At 57.6% G+C, this 20,499-nt stretch overlaps 2 protein-coding genes across 2 annotated transcripts; both read left to right on the forward strand.

The window, feature by feature from the left end:
• Positions 1-14,308, forward strand: DRC1 (dynein regulatory complex subunit 1). The gene is made up of 17 exons (XM_037392794.1): positions 1-58; positions 1,543-1,633; positions 2,171-2,283; positions 3,938-4,121; positions 5,305-5,442; positions 6,107-6,193; positions 6,901-7,023; positions 10,115-10,254; positions 10,568-10,702; positions 10,828-11,057; positions 11,441-11,613; positions 12,128-12,217; positions 12,651-12,737; positions 13,086-13,276; positions 13,664-13,804; positions 13,900-14,002; positions 14,134-14,308. The coding sequence occupies exons 2-17, from the start codon at positions 1,574-1,576 to the stop codon at positions 14,206-14,208; spliced, it is 2,070 nt and encodes a 689-aa protein (XP_037248691.1). The 5' UTR covers positions 1-58; positions 1,543-1,573; the 3' UTR covers positions 14,209-14,308.
• A 1,138-nt stretch (positions 14,309-15,446) lies between these two features.
• On the forward strand, positions 15,447-20,442 carry TRIM35 (tripartite motif containing 35). The gene is made up of 7 exons (XM_037392795.1): positions 15,447-15,576; positions 16,406-16,835; positions 17,872-17,967; positions 18,361-18,591; positions 18,761-18,783; positions 19,247-19,368; positions 19,693-20,442. The coding sequence occupies exons 1-7, from the start codon at positions 15,527-15,529 to the stop codon at positions 20,256-20,258; spliced, it is 1,518 nt and encodes a 505-aa protein (XP_037248692.1). The 5' UTR covers positions 15,447-15,526; the 3' UTR covers positions 20,259-20,442.
• The last annotated feature ends 57 nt before the right edge of the window (positions 20,443-20,499 follow it).

The following is a 20,499-nucleotide window of genomic DNA, read 5'->3' on the forward strand; positions in this document are numbered from 1 at the left end:
CCCCCAGCGACCCCGGCCCCGAGCAGCGCGGCGCCGCCCGCCTCCGTGCGACGCGCCGGTGAGAAACGGGGCTCGTCCCCAGCGCCCGGGCTGCGGCGGCCTGCAGCCGCCCCGGCTCCTCAGCCAGAGCCGGGCTCGGGCCCGGGCCCTTCCCTGCCCCGCGGCGGCCCCGTGTCCGGGCCCCGCTCCCCAGAGCCCCTCGCTGGGCACCGGTGATCGGTGTTTGCCCAGCCCGGCACTGGGGTGCTGCCTCCGCCCCCGACTGGTGCCAGCTCCGGGTCCCTCACCCCAAAGTGCCCCCAGTCCTGAGCCCCCCCGGGCACCAGCACAGGTTCAGAGGCCATCCCCAGGGCTCCGAACATCCCCTGCCGCACACCAGCACCGAGGCCGGGACCCCGACCACAGAGTGGCGGGGGGCAGGGACCTGACCTGGCCTTGCCCAGCCTGCACAGGACCCAGGACCCCTCCCCAGACTGACCTTGGGTGAGGGACCGCCCTCAGTCCTGAACTAGTCAGGGACATTCCCCACTCCCTGCCACACGGCAGGAGGTCGCAGGCCACCTTTCCCAAGCCCAGCTCAGCCCAAAGCCAAAGACATCCCTGCCCTGTCCCCAGCCGGGCACCGGCGCAGCGATACCCCCTTCCCCGAGACGCTGCCCTGCCGCGGACCCTCTGCCCCCCCCGGACAAGATCAGCACCAGATCGGTGGTGTCCCGGACCAGGCCAGTGATGTTAACCAGCAACGGAGCACACCTCTCCCCAAAGCAGGACTGGACCGCGGTCCTCTGCCAAGCCTGTGCTGTCCCTCCAGGCCGGGTGGGATCAGACCATGCAGGGGCAGTACCCTGCCACCCTCTCCTGAGCTGGGGCTGGGTCCGGCTCCCCATCTTCCCCCAGGCTGGGGAAAACTGGGGCAGTAGCCACCATCTCCTCCCCAAGCTAAGAGTGAACCTCAACAAGGTGCCTGTGGACCCTGCCACCAACCCATGGGGTGCAACCACACCTCAGTCATTAGCATCCGCTCCCACCCCCGCAGGCACGTTTTCCCCTTCCTGGACCCAGAGCCTTGCCTTTAGGTCAGACTGATCCCAAGGAGCTCACATGGGATCAGTGCCAATGCTGAAGTGGCTCCAGGCAGAAGCTGGCTGTCCTCATGGCCAAGCAAGGGTCCCCCACAGTCACCTAAGGGCTTCCCTCAGATAGCCCCTGCCCCCTGCCCTCCTCCCTCCAGGAAGCAAACGGGGGCTGAGCCCCTCAGCTCTGTGCTGCAGCAGTAACCAGCCCCGGGCTGTACTCCCAGCTCCAGAAAGGGAACCCTGGACCCTGTTTTCCCTCAGGTTGGCTGTCCCAGCCTTTCCTGTCTTCTTTCTGTATCTGTGGGGTCCTCCTAGCCTGGGACAAAACCTACTGAGGGGAAAAAAGAGCAAAGTTTGCTGTGCTGAACTGACAGTCTGGGCTGGTATCCCAGATCCAAGAGCACCTCCGAGCATTAGGAAGATGGTGTGGTATAAAATGTTCTGTCTTTTACCCTCTTCTGCCCAGGGAGGCCCTTAGAGAAGATGCAGAGCTGAAGATGGCTGAGGAGGAGGAAGAACAGAGAATGAGCCACCAGCAGATTGAGGAGAGCAGGCAGGTATGGCAGTAGGACAGGAAGGTCCTCTTGGGTCCTTGACCTCTAGACATTTGGCTTTACCCTTCTTTTAGTTTTGTGCAGTGCTTAGTGGCACGCAGCAGCATTTATGTGAGAAGCAGGAGGGACAGAAACTCCTCAGGACTGGGTAGAGCGTGATTCTTGGGCTGGATCCTGAGGATGTGATTTTGCTGTGACAAACAGCCCATGAACTGGAAGGATCTGGGACTGATGCTGTGCATACATACCCCTAGCCCCATCCACATGCACAGGGGATGCAAAACAAGAAGGTGCTCTGAGCCCTTTCCTCTTGATGCTGGGGCTTTCCAGGGGAGGGAGGACCTATGGGTGCATTGGGGTCCTTGCAGTGCTTTACCAGTCCTGCCGTAGCATTGGAAGACAGGGCTTATAGATCCACACAGGCACCTCTGCATGGGGATAGGAACCAGAGCCTGGACATGCATAGCAAGAGTTCCTCCAGTATCCCTCTCTCCAGAGGTCAGGTCTCTGGATGTGAGATGTTTATCACCTGCTTCACAGAGGCTGGCCAAGCTGCTCTTTGATGGCACGCAGATGGTGACAAATATCCAGGTGACTGCTGACTTGAGGGAAACACAGAGGAGAGCAGAGGAGGCAGAGCTGAAGCTGCAGAGGTAAGAGACTGTACAGTGGGGAGGAGCAGTGTAGATATTGGTGTGGCTTTCTGAGGACATCCTAGTGCTGGTCATCCAGGAACACTTAGAAGTTGGGGCTACACTGAATTTATGTTCACAAGGAAAATTCAGGCAAAGAAAGAGCCTCCAGGCCCCACCTACCACAGTTGAATCTTATCAGAGCTCTGCAGGTCAAGGCTGGTAGGCTGGTTGCTTCCCCAGGTGGCACTGCAGTACTGTGGATGTCTGGTTACTGATCTCCTCCAGACTCATCACATCTTCAGTTCCAAAGTGTGAGAAATGCAGCTGGTTCTTAGCTTTTTACCAGGAGCCTATGCCGTGTATACCCATGGTCTCCTTGCTCCAGAAACATAGGCACAGCTGCCCTTGCATTTGGCTTTCCTAGCAGGTTTCCTGAGCCTGGAGATGAGACCGTGGTGGAGAATGTGCTACTTGTGCTGAGAGGTGGCTCAGTAAATGGCCTGTTTACAGAGCTTGCCCTCTAGTCCTGGAGATAGGGGTAGTTATTGGCTATACCGTGGGAATGCGCCGGGACAGCCCCATCAGGCTGTGTGTGAGGAGTGGGAAGAACGTGAGGCTGTGCTGATTTGAGAAATTGGATATGAAGGTCTTTGCAGTCAGAGTGGTCAGATGCTGGGTGAGGGGCCACAGATGTAGAGATCTTCCTCCTTGGAGATACCGGGCACGCGCCTGGACAAGGCCCTACGCAACCTGCTCCGACATTGAAATTAATCCTGCTGTGACAAGGAGCCGGAGATTACCCAAAACTGTTTCAGCCTCGATTATTCTTTGACCCTCTCTGTGTGCCTTCCTGCTCCCCCAGAGGAGCTGGGCAGTCGCCTGGGGGGACTAGCTTTTTCAGCCCTGTCCCCAGGACTCGGAGATCCGCTAGGAAACACCGAGTCCTTGCTTAATCCCTTTAGAGGGCACTGTAAGAACAGTTTCTGGGAGGCTGGCTGCATCAGGTTGCATGTCCCTTGCTCGGCTGGGATTCCCACTGGGAATCTCCTTAAGGAGCCAGGTGCTGTGTCCAGGACCTGCCTGTAGAGCAGATTTTGGGGTGGCAAAGGTGGTGGCCGCTGTTCAGCCTGAGCCGAGGGCCATCTCCAGAGCATGTTGGATGGTTTGGGAGAGGAAAGAGTTTTGTAATATGGAACGCCAGCTGTTCAGTGCCCTTTGGCTTTAGGTGGAGTACAGTCTCCGGCCACGTTGGCTTCCAAGTCTAGATGTAGCTGGGAGGCTGCTGGGCAACACGTGTCCATCACCTTTTGCCCAGAGCCAGCTCGTGTGGCAGAAGGACTAGTGCTCTTTGCAAAGGTGACTGCTGCTTGAGCTGAGCTCTTCAGTCTTTTCTCCTCCAGCCAAGCGGTTGTTAGATCACTGGGCGAGGGCAAAGCTGGGGAAATACCTGCCTGAGGAGGAGGGCCTGCAGAATGCCGGCTCTGCCCTTGTTTGATGCTCTAACTGCACTTGCAAAAAAGCTGCTGTCCCACTGGTATCATGATGCCACTTTGAATTCACACTGGGTTGTGCAGGAAAGTGCTCCTGCAAGCATGAGGCACTGTACCATGCATGAAGCACTTGCTGCCCTGCCCCAACTCCCCATCTGCCATGTGCTCCTTACTGCCTGCAGGGTAGAGAAGCTGGAGAATGAAGCAGAGTCTAGCAGATGCAAGTTTGAGGAGATCACCTCCAGGTGGGCCTCGGCCAAGGAGATGACAATCCCGCAGGAGCTGTGGCAGCTGCTGAACCAACAGCAGCAGCAGTGCACGCTGCTTCTGGAGGAGAAGAACAAGCTCATTGGCAAAATGCAGCAGGTAGTGTGGGGACCAGGCAGGGACAACTGGGAAGGATGGGGGGTTTCAACTTCTGGAGGATGCTGTTCTAAAGCAACAGGCACCCCTCTGTCTGGCTTTTCAGTCATCCCTCTGTCTGGATCTTCAGTCCACCAGTACGCAGTACGTGGTAGGGATCTGTGTAGTCACAGTTGGTCTGGGTCAAAACATTCTTAACAATGTATACACGTATCTTAAGGCAAGTGCCAAGAGGATGGGGTCAGGTTCTTTTCAGAGGCGCCCAGTGATAAGACAAGGGGCAACGGGCACAAACTGCAGCACAGGGAGCTCCGTGGGGAGAGCAGGAAAAACTTCTTTCCCTTGAGGGTGCCGGAGCACGGGGACAGGCTGCCCAGAGAGGCTGCGCAGTCTCCTTCTCTGAAGATAGTCAGAACCCACCCGGACTCGATCATGTGCAACCTGCTGTAGGAGAACCTGCTTTAGCAGAGGGTTGGACTAGATCAGGGGTCCTCAAACTACAGCCTGCGGGCCGGATACACCCCCCAGGGTCCTCAATCCGGCCCCCGGTATTTACAGAACGCCCCCACCCCACCCCGGGGGTTGGGGGGAAACCAAGCAGCCGCAGATGACTGCCTGCCACTTCATCCGCGCGCCGGCCCCCTGGTTAAAAAGTTTGAGGACCCCTGGACTAGATGATCTGCAGAGGTCCCTTCCAACCCTAACCATTATGTTGTTTGGTGGAAACTGTGCCAGGAGCTGCAGTGCCAGTGTCCCAGTGTGGAAGATGAGATCGTGTGTCCTGGCACCAGTGTGCAAGGACGGGCACACAGGACACTGGTAGTAGTGAGACAAACTGGCAGGTACCAGATTGCACAGTAATAAAAAAAAGGAAAATGAGCAGGGGGTGTGTGGTGTTTTTGTAGAGGGAAGAAAACCTTCCCCACAGCAGGTTACTTGACCCCCAGAGAGAGAGTGGTGTGACTGCAGGCATGTCACCTCTCACTCCATCTCACTTGTACCTTTTGGCAGTGATGATCTGTCTCTCCTCCCATCTTGCCTCCTAACTACCTCTTGACTTTCTGGCTCTTTGGTCTCATCACCTCTTTGGAAAAGGCTGCATCTGGGTCTTACCCTTTCAGTTAGCTCCTGAGGATTCCTGGTCAAATACTTGTCTCTGATTTCAACATCTGCTCTCTTCCTCCAGGAACTGAAAAACAAGGATGAGCAATACATGCAGGCCATTAAGAAGCAGTCAGATGATATCCACCTGCTTTTGGAGAGAATGGAGGAACAGATCAGGATCATGCTGAAAACTTACCGTCACAAACTCCTGCAGATTGAGGTAGCCAGTTCATATGGTGAAGGAAAAGTCCAATGAGAGAACTTGCAGCCGCTTACCTCTCCATATGTATGGCATAAAGGCCTCAGGCCCATTGCACTGGCTGGATTGACTGCTGTCCAGAGCCGCAGGGCTGATGTCTTGGTCAGTGAGGCTGAAATCCAGCCGAGCAAGAGCACTGAATGGTGCTGAGTGCTGAAGGGCTGGTTTATACTGTGCTGTGAATGAGTGTGGTTCAGTGCAGAGCAACTTGGTGGCATGTGAAAGCTGTTGCTGCTTGATGGCTGGTTATGGGTCTCTCTAAAAGCCAGAAGGGAGCACTGTGTTTCTTTAACCTTACCTTCTGCAGAGCACAGAGTTCCACCTTGCAGATCAAACGTGTATTTGTTGCTGAGTGAGGGCATCTCTCCCCATTTAATGTCTCCTAAGGTGAAATCAGGTGGCTGGCTGATCAAGCTCCACTGATTACCCTTAGGCAATGATTTCCAGTGAACTCGCAGAGCTACCCCAGCACCCAGACCATCCCTCCCAGCTCTGGGTGGCCGATAGCAGCAGGCCCCACGGGGTCACAGTATGAAATCTCTGCCAGTGGGGTTGTGACACTGAGAAGAGAGATCAGGCCAGTGTGTGTTTGACATGATGGTGAAAGGCTCTGTCTCCTTCACAGAAAGCTTTTGAGCTTGAACGGCGAGAGCTGCTGGACAGCAACAGGAGGAAGTGGGAGGAAGCCATCCAGGCCTGCAAGGCACAGGAGGTAAGGTCCATGTGAGATGTAGAATCATTTAGGTTAGAGAAGACCTCTAAGATCATCAAGCCCAACTGTTAACCCAGCAGTGCAAGCCCACCAGTAACCATGTCCCTAAGTGCCATGTCTACACGTCTTTTAAATCCCTCCAGGGATGGTGGTTCCACCACCTGCCTGGGCAGCCTGTGCCAGTGCTGGACAACCCTGTTGGTGAAGCAACTTTTTCTGACCTCCAGTCTAAATTTCCCCTGGCACAACTTGAGGCTGTTTCCTCTTGTCCTTTCTCTTGTTACCTGGGAGAAGAGACCGACCCCCACCTCACTCCAACCTCCTTTCAGGTAGCTGTAGAGAGCAAGAAAGTCTCCCCTGAGCTGCCTCTTCCTCAGACTAAAGAACCCTGATTCCCACAGCCGGTACTCATCAGAGCTGCGTTCCAGACCCTTCACCAGCTTTGTTGCAGTTCTCCAGCACCTCAGCGTCTGTCGCAGTGAGGGCCCAGGAGCCATGCTGCACTCCAGCTCTGGGCTGCCTTGAAAAACATGCATGCATGCAGGCAGCTGGTTCCTCAGGAGTATTGGGAGGCAAAAGGGTAGTTTTTCAGCCTGTTCTGCAAGGGAATTATCCGTGCATGAGCTTTCTTTGGGCTGGCCAAAGGAGCTGTGATCACAGGAGGAAGCTGTCACCATTGATGGGTGATGTTCTCCTTTTGCCTGTAGCTGGAATACCTGCATGCCCGTGTGAAGAAGGTGGAAGAGTTTGAGAAACAGCTGAATCAGCTGCGGGTACAGGATGAGGAGGAATATAACAGCATGAAGTTGCAGCTGGAGAATGATGTGCAGGTACAGAAAAGGCTGGTGTGTGCCATGTGGGGAGGCAGTGGATCAGATCTCCATGGGTTTTTCTGCGTGTAGCTGGCTCTGTGGAGCAGCTAGAGGGTATGAAAGCTACAGCTGGTCCCTGGTCACCTCAGCTCTTCAGCATGCACAGTCCAGCCCTGTGTCAACAGAGTGATGGAGCTGTTCTCTCCTCTCCATGGGTCCTGTACCACAGTGTCCATCTGTCTTTGGCTCTCAGAGGTCTGTAGCACATGAACTGTAGCTCTAGGACATATGAAGCACCTGGGAGGGTCAAGGTGTTTGCTTCTGGCACCATGATTGATAGGAGGATTGGATAGTGTGAATGTCCTGACACCACATAATTTCAGATCTGGTTCAGAACCCAGTTTCCTCCTTTGTCAGGGTCTCGGCCTAGGAAGTGTGAGCTTTTTCCTCTGACATCTATCCCCAGACCCATGATTTCTCTATGGATCATGAAGACCACTTGGTGTGAGAATTATCATGAGTTTGCCCTTACTGAGCTGGGAGGACATGTAGTGGAAGAGCACAGCCCTGGCACACAGCTGGCTGAACAACCACCAAGGGCTCTCACAGCAGATCCAAACCCCATAGCCAGGGCTTCCCTGAGTTACAGATACCTTTGTAGTGCACTGCATTCTCTGCAAGCAGCAGTGCCAACAAAGCAGTGCATCTGTGGCTCTCTGTAATCCTCCTGGTCCCCTGGATGACAGCCCTGGTGTTGGCCCTGGGCTGGCAGGTTTGGTTTTCCCCAGCATCATTTAGCCTCCTCATCTCAGCAGAGAGCCCCGCTGCCACTGACACCTTCCCCGCTAGTTGTTGTGTGTTGTTTCCTGGGCTGCATGGTGGGAACAGGACATTTTGCATTTGGACTTTAGTAAGATTCATTGTTTGTCCCATGGGATGTCCTTCTAGGAAGCCCAGGGAAATACAGGCTAGCGTTGCTCTCTAGAAGTTTTTGCACAACTGTGGGTGAAATACTACTGTTGCAAGGTCCCTGTCAGCCTGAAAGGGCATGTCCAGGGGGACAGTTCTGACTCTGTGGTTTCTTCACCTTCGTCTGGATAACCTGGAAGGTGACACAGAGTATGTGACTTTCCAGATGGCTCTGAGCCATTGGAGGGGGGAGGCAGCAGCGTGCTGGAGATCAAGGTTCACAGACAGCAATGCAGAGCTGTTGTGAAAACACACTCGCTGCCTTTAGCTGTAGTTGTGGGAAGGTTTATATGTAACACAGGCATGGTGATTACTCCTCTCCGTATCTCTGTGTCCTTGCCCAGGTTTGGCAGCGTGCTTGGGAACAGGGAAGAAGGTCTAGAACAAACCAAGCAGACAAATGACTGCTAAGAAAAGATTGAAAGGCTGGGATTGCTTAGACCAGGGAACAGATTTCTGTAGGGAGGTGACGAGTCTACAAACATGTACAATTCTGTATGATGCGGGAGGAGGATGACTTGTTCTTTGTGTCCACTGTAGATGCAAGAAAAAATCATGGAGCTGAGTTTTGGTAGGAAAGATTTAAATTGGCATTCAGATTTAGGGTTCACATTTCAAGCTAGCAGTGGCAGGGACTTGCTTGGTCGTTAGCTTGAGTGACTGTGCCCTTGGTTTGTTGCTCTGTGACACAGGGTTTTAGGAACACCTTGAATCAAAATCTGCTGGGACTGATTTGGTGAAGTTTTCCTTCTGTGGGGCAGAGGGATGAATCAGATGTCCTCCTGGTTCCCTTTAGCACTGCAGTTGCGCAACTCTAGAGCACAGACTTCACCCTTCCAGTTCAGGGAGAGTAAGAAAAAAGAATTTGGAAATACCTCTTTTCCTGACTGACCTGTGATATCATTCTCCTGAGGTATCCCTGGAGCAGGAGCTTAGCCAAGACCTTAATGATGAAGTCTACAGTTTGGGGGTTATTGAGTACTCCCCGGTTTTACTAGACGGGAATCAGCATTTTAAGCACAGGGTTTGAGCCATGGCTTTCCTCCATCTGCTTTAAGAAGAAGGTCCCTTGGCCCTGCTGGGATTTACCTGCATCTTTTCTTCAGCTGAGCTTTGATCTTAGCCAGGTGGGACTGCTTCTGGGTGTCTTCCCAGGTGGTTTGTACACTCTCTGTTGTACATAGTGCTACCTAGGAGAGCTCTGAGCCAGCTAACTCGGGTACCAGTGTCTTCCCCACTTCTAGCCTACAGCTCAGGGCTCTTTACCTGCCCCCAAAGATCCCCCTGGCCTGAGAGCAATCCTGAGCCCCTGACAGAGACCCCACTGGCTCTCTCTGCTGTGCAGATTCCTGTGAACAATCAAGCCTGTAGCTGCTGCTGTAATTTGGGGCCATGCAGCATTGTAATGCCAATCACTTCCTATCACAGAAGAAATCTTTATAGGCCTCACCAGCAAAGCACTGTGTTATGAGTTTTTGTCAGTATCAGGTTTCTGCCTCCTTTTGCACACGGAAAACACTTACACTAATGAATTAAACCATAGGGCCCGGGAAGTGGCTTCTCCTTTCCCTCAGCTGTCAAGCACATGGTATGCTGGGAAGCTGGCAGATGTCTCCATTGCAAATGTCTCCTCCATTGCAGCTGCGGAGCAAAGGAGAGAACTCTCTGCCTCTGCTGTCCCGCAGGCTACGCAGCAAGATGCTGCCATCACAAATGCTTCGGTTATTTGTTTTGTCTGCTTTCTTTAAGAGCTGGAGTTGGTGTGGTCACTCTATGTGTCCCTTCCTCCAGCTCACCAGATAACTTCTGAGCCTCTTGGTTAATTCACGGATGTGCAATTCCTAAAACTGACATGAAAATCAGCAGCTATGTTGAGGAGAGAGGCCAAAATTAGTGCCCCACTGAGTGAAAGTTGGGTACAACTTTGGTCTGTTCTCCCTTGCCCAGACATGACCCTGTAGCATGCACCGATGGACAACATCTCCGTCGCTCACCCATGAGTGATGCCATGTGGCCAGGGGTTAGCTGTGAAAATGTGCATGGAGAGATGGGGTTTGGAGATGCAGGATCAGTAGGATCCGGGCTTCAGTGTGGCCTTTGCTCAAAGCAGGGCTTGTTTTCCTGTTTTTTGAAATGCCAGAACCTGGAGAAGCAGCTCCAGCAGATGAGAGCCGTCTATCAGCTGAAGCAGGAGAAGCTGGAGTACAGCCTTCAAGTGCTTAAGAAGCGGGACAAGGAGAACACCATCATCACATGTCAGCAGAAGAGGAAGCTCAACCGGTAAAAACTCATCCCTGGAAGATGGGCTCTGCCTTACTTGCCATCACCACCCATATGTTGTTCTTTGTGGAGCTCATCACCTAGAGCAGGCCAGTGAGCTGTGTCCCAGCCCATCCCTGGGCAGGGCCATCGCCAGAGCACTTTGAAGAGGCTGGCCATGGCCAAGCAGTGCCAGCTGCATCAGGGTTGATCGGGCCCTGGCACTGAGGAGTCACTAGTAGATAAGCAGCCCCAAGTGCCAAAGCCTTCATGCATGCTGGGTATGCCTGAAGGTGCCTCTTTGGGAGTACCCAGCTTTGCTGTCCTTCCTCAGGCTCCACAGCTTGCTCAATAACCTGAGAACAAAACTGGCCAAACAAGAGAAGCAGTTCAGAGAGGAGAACCAGAGCCTGGCAGCCAACTGCGAGCACATCACAGGGCAGTGCAAGGAGGTGCAGAGGAGGATGAGGTGGGGTGTGCACGGGCATCTGCCCACGATGAAGCCTCGGAGCACCTAAGTGAGGTGCAGGGGGAGCTGGCTTGTCATTTTGAGGCATGGAGCCTACTTCCATGGACCATCTCCCTTCTGCACAGGCACTTTGCTGTCCGTGATGCTGAGAAGTTCACAGAGGTCTGGCTTATGAATGAGGAGGAAGCCAAAGGGCTGATGCGGAAAGCCCTCAATGCGGATCGCATCATTCACACCCAGCAGCTGGGGCTGCCCTGGGAAGAGCCTTGTTACTGGTTCCTGAATAATGTTGGCCCTCTTGGGCATTACGAGGAGAAGAGGTTGGCAACGAAGCTGGCTGCAGAGGTCCTGACAGGTGGGATGCACAGCCTTGTCACACTTTTGGCACTGGGAGACCCTCACCTTCCTCCATAACAGCCCCGCCTGTCACTCCTTCCCTTGCCATTGCAAGGTGGGACCTTAGAGGGATGACACTGCGAGCCCAGGCAGGGGCTGTCCCTAGCCCTGAGCTGGCTCATGCCAAGCCAGCTTGGGGTTCTTTGCACTGTCCTTTGCCCAGTGCTCCCAGTTCCAAACAAGCTGACCAAGAGCCAGCACGTGTCCTGAGATCCTGGGGGTGCTTTGCAGGTTGCAGGGAAATTGTGGTTGCCCTGCTGACCCCTGCAGCAATGTGACGGGGGAGCACAGCCTGCAGAGCACAGTTTAAGCAAAGGCATTTGCTCACCCTTCGTGTTTCAGGAAGCAGCTCTGGGGGACAGGAGGAGGAAAGGAGAGAGAAGGGGAGGGAAGAAGTGGACAGCGGAAAAGGAGAAACAGAAAACACAGTGAAGGCTGAGGGTAGAGTCACACCTCTGCGAAATATTTCCAAGAAGACTGCCAAGAGGATCCTGGAGCTCGTGAGCGACGAATGGGTGCGTGATGATGTAGCACATGCTTTGATCAGGGAGCAGGCATACTGTGCCCTGGTGATTCCAGCTTGCAGTGGATCTCTTCCAAGCTCCATGTCTTGGGGTGAAGGCTCCTGCTGCTCTGCCCAGCAGCCTGTTGTCAGAGAGCTGCCCCAGGGGCTGTGAGAGGATCCCCAAGTCTTTCCACTGTGCGTGGCACATATACAATGCTAATAAAAGGTATTGGCAGGCATGGCCCCAATGTCCCCATCCGCAGCTCCCCAGGCTAGAATAAGCACAGGCAAACCTGCTGCATCTAATGCTCCAGGCTGTTCCCCATCTCCAGGGACAGTCAGCAAGAGCTTCAGGTCATGATGTCCTTTTGGCATCACCGTGTTGACAACTGTGATCTTCTCTGTCTGCTGGGTGGCTCTTCCAGCCTCATGGTGCCCAGCTGCTGCCCCTCCATAGCACGGTGTGGGCAGGGACAGAGACGCTCGCTATTTCTCTGCACTCTCTTCTCTGCATGTCTCCCAAGGGTTTCCTCATCAAAGGCAAGCAGCTGAGGCCCCTGCACACGCTGGGGAGGCATGAGCGTGCCCTCGTGAAGCTCGACTCCATCTTTGCGGTGAGTTGTGGCTTGGCACAGCGGGGGCTGCAGGAAAGGCTGGTGGTCACGAGGGAAAGCTTTCTGCCCCGTGTCCATGCAGTGCAGGACTGAACCACCCCAGAGAAGTGCAGTTGAGCTGCTGGGGGGGAGACTAGGGCAGCAAGGGAAGGGGAGCATTGCCAGAGGGTGTGAAGCACTGTGGCCAGTTGCTTCTCAGCTCAAGGCCATCCTGCTGATGAATTAACATCCCCAGGGCCTGTCCAGCCTGTTCTCAGACTCTCCGAGCCACAGATACCCCCGGCTGTCCCACGTGAACCACTTCTTTCCACCTGCTCCTGCCTTGCACGGCATCGCTAGAGAGGCACCCTCTACTCCTGAGAAATGCTCTTCATTTCACTCGCCCTCCCGTGATGTCTTTGGGGGACACTAACATGGTTCCTCTGCTCTCCAGGCCCTCGAAATCGACAGTGAGGATGAGCTGTACCAGCTGATGGATTTTTTCCTGAAGTACAAAACCCAGGAGGTGGCTGTAAGCCAGGTGGGACCAGCAGGCACAGCGGTGGAGACAGCCTAGCAGAGGTCGAGGGAAGGGGTAGTAGAACATCTGCTGAACAGCTGGGGAGGGCAGAGAGGGGGACCAGTGCGTTGGCCCTGAAATGTTTCCCTATGACCAGAAAATGGAGGTGAGCATGCCAGGGCTGAGGGGTTGTAATCTACTTCTGTCAGGGCTGAACAGAGGCTCTTGCACATTAATTTTTGCTTCAGCTGCCTAAATTTGCCAAGGGACAAGGCTGCAGGCAGCTGGAAGCTCCCAAGGGGAAGGTAGCTCCTGGGGAGGAGGAGGGGATGGAAGGCACAGTGCCCAGCTTGCTGGCCTTCCCTCCAGAGCCGGGGCAGCCCAGGTGGAGAAGATGTCACGGATCCGGCTGAGGACAGAGAGGACGGTGAATCTGGTGCCCAGAGGGACGAGCTCAAATCCCCTTGGAGTTTGCTGGGCTCCCTTCCGTCTGTGTACATCCACACTGATGACGTCCTAAAGATCCTGAAAGCATTTGTGCAAGATTTCGACAAGCTGAGGTAGGACTAGGGGCAGAGTGGGGCAGTTGTCCCTGGGAGGGGGCCAGGCTGGGGGACAGAGGAGGTTATTGGGGTGTGCAGGTGGCTGCCCTGGCTGGAGCGAGAGCTTCCCCTGCCTGCCCTGCAAGATTACAGAGGGATGAGGAGGGTCCCACCAGGGCAAGGGGGTACAGACAGCGCCTGAGTGAGGGATGGCTGGTGACAGCCAGGCAGGAGATGACCAGCAGCCCAGGGAGGGAAGCAAAGCCATGGGGCAGGCAGGTACCAGCTGTGGGGTTGTGGTCATCGGTGTGATGATGGCAATGGTGCTCAGTGCAGCTGAGGGGTACGGGGCTGTTTGTCAGCCCTGAAGAGCTGAGGCCCAGGGCTTTGTTCTCTGTCCCCCAGGGAGGACGGATCGGTAAAGGAGGTGCCACAGGTCCGGGACAGCTCCAAGGATGGGGAGTACTGGGAAGCCCTGGCACATGTTATCCCTGAGCCAACACTAAAGCTGTGGGATGCGCTGGCAGTGGCGCTGGAGGAATACTAGTGAGTGACTGGCAGTGCTGTTGGGGACAGGGCAGGCTGGTGGCATGGCTGGGGGAACCAAGTGGCCATGTCAACCCTCTGCCCTCCTTGCCCAGTGAGGTGCTCATGCGGAGGGCCAGCCTGCTCGCTGAAGCAGCTGTCCTGCGGCAGCAGAACTCGGAGCTGTGCCTGCTGCTGGAGGAGTATGTCAGCGCCGGGGTGAGTGGCAGCATCCTCCTCCCCTGGGCTCTGGGGACACCCCGCCATGTGTGCCCCACGCAGAGGTCTCAGACACGGGAGCCACTGCCTGGCACCCATTGCTGGCAGGCTCAGGGTGCTTCTCCCCGCAGGTGAAGAGCAAGTTGCGCTCCCCTCCCACACAGCAGGTGGACCTGAAGCTGTCCTGCCCCAAGGAAGTGCGGTGAGTGCCCAGGGCCAGGGCATGGCTTTGCTCTGCTCTGAGCTGAAGCTGCGGCTGGAATCAGGGCATCCCGACAGGCACTAATAAACCCTTCCCAAACCTGGGCTGTGAGCGTGTGTGTGGCCTGCCAGGGGCAGCCGTCTTGGCCCTGAAGGCGCTGGGGAGCTGCAGCCAAGCGCCCCCCCCAGTCCAGGGGACTCGTGGTGCTGGAGGAAAGCATTTCCCCATGAAGCAAAGCCATGTGCTCCGAGTCCTCCCTTCCCTCCGCAGAGCCGAAGCCAGGCCGGACCCTCCACCTCCCGCAGCTCAGCATCCCCACCACCTGTAGGTGTCCTGGCTTTGGGAGAGCCCTGGTTTTACACCTTATTCCCCACTTTTCCTTTTGTTGCCCCAGAATCTTTTCTCCCCTCAGATTCCTCCCAAACAAAGCCAACACGCTTCCAATTCCTTTTCCCTCATTGTTCCCAGTACTGCTACATCTGCATGCACCTAAACTCTTTGTTCCTAAGGCAATAGCAGCCCAAAGCCGTGCTACTGGCACAACTCTTGCCAGGAGGGCCGCGTTACATCCCTGACTCCCTTCCACTGCTCTGGGTCACACCCGTTGTATCTCATTCCCAGTACAGGCTTCCTGGCCAGCTTGACTCCCTGGCCTCACACGGGCGCCACTTGAGTGATTTCTCATACCACAGCAGGGTAACACGGGTTGGTTTTTTGCTCGCTGCTTCTCTGGGCCCTTGAATAATTTTGATTTTTCTCCTGGTTCCCACCGGGGGATTCAGCCAGCTGGGAGGGCTGGCGATCCTGTGGAACGGCTTGCTGGCTGTAAGCCGGGGTGCAGCAGGATCCACAGGGCAGAAATGCAAACCAAAACGCCAGGATTGAGAGGGTGGCAGGCAGGGAAAGGGTTTCGGGGCGGGGAAGGCGGGGACGGGCACACTGCCTGGGACAGGGGCCCCCGGGACTGCCGAGGCATCGGCTCCCGGAGCTGGGGGATGCCCCGGAGCACCGCTCCCGGCAGACGGGAGCCAGCAGCATCCAGCTCCCGCAGGGGAAGGGGAGCAGGCGGCTATCAGAGATCCCAGCCCCACGGCGGGGGTCGGGAGGGCCCTAAACCCCCCGCCCCACGGGCCGGGGGCTGGGGAAGTGCCCCCAGGAGCAGCAGGAGGGCTGGAGCCGGGCGGGCAGAGCCACCGCAGCGGCGGCGGTGGGCGGGGCCGAGCCCGGCCGAGGCCCCCGCCCCCCAACTCGCCCCGCCCCGCCCCAACGGCCGCCGCGGCCGCCGTCAGCACCGGACGAGGCGCGGCCGCAGGACGCCGCAGATGCCGCCCCGGGTCCCTCGCCGCCGGGGCCGCCAGCCGGCCCCGGCCAGGTAGGGCCCTGCCCGCTCCCCCGGGGCACGGGGGGCGCAGCGTGGAGCGGGCACTGGAGCAGCGCCCAGCATGGGGCACCGGGGCTGCCTCGGGCGGGGAGTCCGTGCAGCCGAGCAGAACCCCGAGGATGGGGGTCCCGGCCCTAGAGCCGAGGGAGAGGCGCGGGGATCCCGGTCCGGAGCAGAGCCCTGGGGGTGGGGGTCCGGGGGAGAGCCGCGGGGGTTCCGGTTCGGGAGCGGGGGGAGAGCCGCGGGGGTCCCGGGTCTGGGGGCCGGAGCAGAGCCCTGGCGGTGGGGGTCCGGGGGAGAACAGCGGGGGTCTCGAGTCGGGGGGGAGGCGCGGGGGTCCCGGTCCGGAGAAGAGCCCTGGGGGTGGGGGTCCGCGGGGAGGCACGGGGGTCCTGGGGCTGGGGCAGAGCTGCGGGGGTTCCAGTCCGGAGCAGAGCCCTGGGGGTGGGGGTCCCGGCCGCAGGGGAGAGCCTTGGGGGTCCTGGTCCGGGGCCCAGAGCAGAGTCCTGGGGTGGGGGTCTGGGGAAGAGCCACGGGGCTCCAGCCCCCAGGGAATCAGCCAGACCCCGCATGGGGTTTGTCCCGCCACCCGGACCCCCAGCTTGGGGGCGGCCCCTGCCTGGCCCAGACCCCCACCCACCCTTGGCAGCAGCCAGTGACCCGGGACCGGGTCAGGCATGGGGGTGCCAACCTGGGGAGGGGGCTGCGGGGGGGAGTCACGGGCAGGGAACCGACTGCATCGGGAACGGGGCTGTTTCTGCAGCTCGGGCTCCCAGACAGCCCCGCTCTGGTCTCCCTCTCTCCATCCCTTCTCCCCCAGCGCCATGGAGAATGGAGCCAGCAGCCTGGTGACCTCATCCTCCACGGCCACCTTCAAGGAAGAACTGCTGTGCCCCATTTGCTATGAGCCTTTCCGGGAAGCCGTGACACTTCCCTGTGGCCACAACTTCTGCAAAGATTGTGTGAGCCGTTCCTGGGAGCACCGGCACCACCTGTGCCCTGTTTGCAAGGAGGCCTCCTACGACAATGACCTTCGCGTCAACCACACGCTCAACAATCTGGTGGAGATGGTCCTCCAGGAGGAAGGGCAACGGCAAGGTCCGGTGGCCGCCCTCTGTCCCCTGCATCAGAAAGAAGCCACGCTCTTCTGCCTGGAGGATAAGGAGCTGGCGTGCTGTGTCTGCCAGAGCTGCAGGCAGCATGAAGGGCACAAGATGCGGCCGGTGCAGGAGGTGGCAGCCAACTGCAGGGTGAGGGATGCTCCAGAAAACGGAGGGGGACCACTAGCACGGAGAGGCAGCCCAGCATCTGGAGGTGTGCAGCTGGTGCACGCCCTGCCACAAACTTGCCGGCACACGGCTCTGGCTCGTGCGTGGCATGCTTATACCCGCCGGTGTGCCAGGAGGAAGGGTGAAGCCACCACGCTGCGAGGGTGGGTCCCTGCAGCGTTGCTGGCCCATGCTCTCCCTGCCTACTAATTACCCGGTGCCACCCTGTCCCCTGGGACATGGCGGTTTGCCCTGTGGGAAATGGGAACAGGGTGATGCTCCAAGGGGTTTAGAGAGTGGCCCCATCCCCGCATTTCCTTGGCTTGTTCCTTCTCAGCTGGGCTCCATCCAGCCATGCGGGTTCTTAGAGCAGCACCTCGTGGCTGGGAGCATGGTTGGGATGGGGGTTGCACAATTCCCCCGGCCAGGGAGGGATGTGGAATGGGGAGGCAGCCCTGAGCCCTGCGGGGGCAGGATGGGTCATGGCTGTGTGAGGAGGAGGAGGAGACTGGCTCTGTCCGGTGGCTGGGCAGGGTGCCAGGATCTTCTGTGTTTCCCGGCCAGGAAAGCAGCGTGGCTGCTCTGACTCAGCCTGCAGGGATGAGCCAGATTTCAAATGTCGCGGGGCAGGCGCTGGGCGGCTGTTTGGCAAGGCTTGGCAGGGTGGCAGGGTACCCCCCATGCTGAGCCTCCCTGGGTGTGGGCCGGTGGCTGCTGGCAGCACCGAGGCAGGCAGGAACTTGAAGGTGCGTCACTAAAAGGGCTTCAAAACAGAGAGGAGGATTCACCGCAGAGGAAAGCTCCTCTGCCTCACTGCTTAGGGGCAGCGTGTCTGCACAGCTCAGTGCGGAGCTGGCTGCGTGCAGCGCCGGCAGACCTTGGCTGCAGGAGAGGAAAGGGTGGGCTGAGCAAGGATCCTGCTTAACCTCGCCCTGCTGGCTTTGGGGCTCCTGTCTTTCCACGCTGGAAACGTTGGGCATAGGCTTGGGGAGGCTCTGAAGGTGTCTCATCCCTGCAGGCCAAGCTGAAGAACATGGAGACCTCCCTGCGGGATAAGGCGAAGGATTTTGGAGCTGTGCATCGGTCCTATGAGGCCATCTTGGGACACAACGAGGTGCGTGATCCATCCTGCCAGGGACACAATGGGCCTGATCCTGACACATGTGTGCACAGGTGTGCAAAGTCATGCATGTGCCCTGGGCAGGGGGCAGGAATGCAGCTGGCTCCGGGACGGAGCGCTGCACCCAGCCTGGGCTGCTCCATCCCTGGGTGAGGAGGATGGTGCTGAGGGGAGGAAGGACTCAGATAGGGAATCGGGGACTGGCATGATGGGACTGTGCCTGCCGTGGATTTTGGGAGGGCAGCATGGTCCCCGTGGGTGCCCAGCAAATCCCTGAGCACTGGAGCTGGTTGGAGGGCTCCAGAGGAGCGTTTAGGGGGAGGGCAGGGGCAGCCCAGGGCAGCTGGGGGCTCCAGAAGGAGGTGGTGACAACCCCACGTGGGGCAGGTGGAAGCGGTGCGGCTGGAGGCGCGGATCAAGAGGGAGTTTGAGAAGCTGCACGAGTTTCTGCGGGGCGAGGAGAGGGCACTGCTGGCCCGGCTGCAGGAGGAGTCATGGCGCAAGCGCAGCTTCATCGAGGACAAGATGAACCAACTGACGGAGGAGAGCCGAGCCCTCCTCGACGAAGCCCACCGGCTTGAGGCAGACCTCGAGGGGGATGACTGCACCTTGCTCCTGGTAAAGCCCTGCTGGGGTGCTGCCCTGTGCCCTGCAGGGTGTCACTCTTGCTGTGGCACCCTTCTGCCTCTGCTGGGGTGCGAGCAGGGTGCTGGGTAATCCTTTTTGCAAGCCCCTGTGAGCCCTTACAAGTGGAGGGTCTGATTCTTGGTCTCTCCTTCTCTTCCAGAGTCACAAGACCCGCAAGCACAGGTAAGTCCCAGTCCCCACTGCGTCCCCTGCCCAGTGACACAGGGTGCTCAGGGTGGCTGAGTCTCCACATCCCCTCCCTGGGGCTGAACAGGGTCTTCTGCCTGGCTGCAGTCAGGTCTCTGCCCCGGGTGAGTGCCCGTACCCATGTCCCCTCCAGGTCTGGGTGCTCTGGCAGAAGAAGGTGCTGGGGGTCCCCAAGGCCAGGCAGCACCCCTGGGTGCCTCTAAGTGGGATAGGGGGGGCACACACGCAGACACAAAGCAGTGTTTCAGGTCTTGGGGGAAGCATTAAAACCCTGATGGTCAAGGAGATTTGGTGCTGGGACCCTCCTGGGGTGAGAGCAAAGTTTGGCAGATGTGGGGTGCTGGTGGGGAAGCTCCTGCCGAAACACAGGGTGCCAGGAGACCCAGCCCAGTCCCTTCCTCCGTCCTTGACCCATCTCCATTCTCTGGCCCTGCCCTAGGATTGCCTGCACGGCTGAGGAGCCGGAGGCTGTGCCTTTGGGGATGCTGCTTGATGTTTCCAAGTACCTGGGCTCTCTGCAGTACAATGTTTGGAAGAAAATGCTGGACATCATCACCGTAGGTGAGGTGCTGGGTACTCCCTGCAAAGGGTGGTTGTCCCCGGGCTAAAGCAGCCTTTGCCTGCAGCAGCCCCAGGGGTGGTGGATGCTGGAGAGGAGCGTGGAGTAGCCATGCCCACAGCTGATGACCCTGGGGAGTGAGGTTGGAGAGCAAAAAGGGTACTCTGGGGCACTTGCACCCCAAAAGGGAAGCCTTGGAAGGTGCATGTCTGCATGGTGAGCTGGATTAGGGGTGGGTGGATGGATGGATACCTGCAAGGCTGTGTTCCCCCCATAAGCTCTTTCCTGCAGCCAGCTGGCTCCTAACACACGTGTTCCCACCACAGTCCCCTTCAGCTTCGACCCCAATTCTGCAGCGGGCTGGCTCTCGGTGTCCGAGGACCTCACCAGCATCACCAATGGGGGCTACGAGCTGCGGGTGGAGAACCCTGACCGCTTCACCTCGGCCCCCTGCATCCTGGGCTCCTGTGGCTTCTCCACTGGCTTCCACACCTGGGAGGTGGACCTGGGCAGCATCATGAACTGGCGGGTGGGGGTGGCCCAGCGGCGTGGTGGCACCCACTGGACCTTCCACCACGATGCTCGCTCCGGCTTCTGGTACATCTACCGCCTGCCTGGGAAGGATGGTGAGACGTGCCGAGCATCCAACGCAGCACGTTCAGAGGCAGCACCAGGCAACCTGAGACGAATCCGGGTGGAGCTGGACTGCGATGAAGGGGAGCTCTCCTTCTACGATGCCGACCGCAAGACCCACATCTACACGTTCCATGAGAAGTTCAGTGGCACTGTCTTCCCCTACTTCTACGTGGGAGGTACACCCGTGGGGATGCTGCCTGAGGCGCTCCGCATCTGTCCTCTCCAGGTCCGCATCTGCGAGGATGTCCCTGTCTAGTAGCCACCATCTCCTGCTGCCAGCACCACTTCTGCCTGCCTTTGGGGTTCTCCAGGTGCTTTTTCATCTTTCCTCAGGAAAAAGAAAAAAAAGAAAAAAGGGAAGAAAGAAAGAATATGTGTATTTTCTGCCTCTTTTTAAAAATTCGTTAATAAAGATTTTGTATTTCTGGTATAGCACTGCATCTCTCTGTGCCCAAGTCCTTTCTCTGTGACAAGCTCCTTTCGTGACCCTCTCCACC

The sequence above is a fragment of the Falco rusticolus genome, chromosome 6 (genome assembly GCF_015220075.1).
Source record: "Falco rusticolus isolate bFalRus1 chromosome 6, bFalRus1.pri, whole genome shotgun sequence".
Lineage (NCBI taxonomy): Eukaryota > Metazoa > Chordata > Aves > Falconiformes > Falconidae > Falco > Falco rusticolus.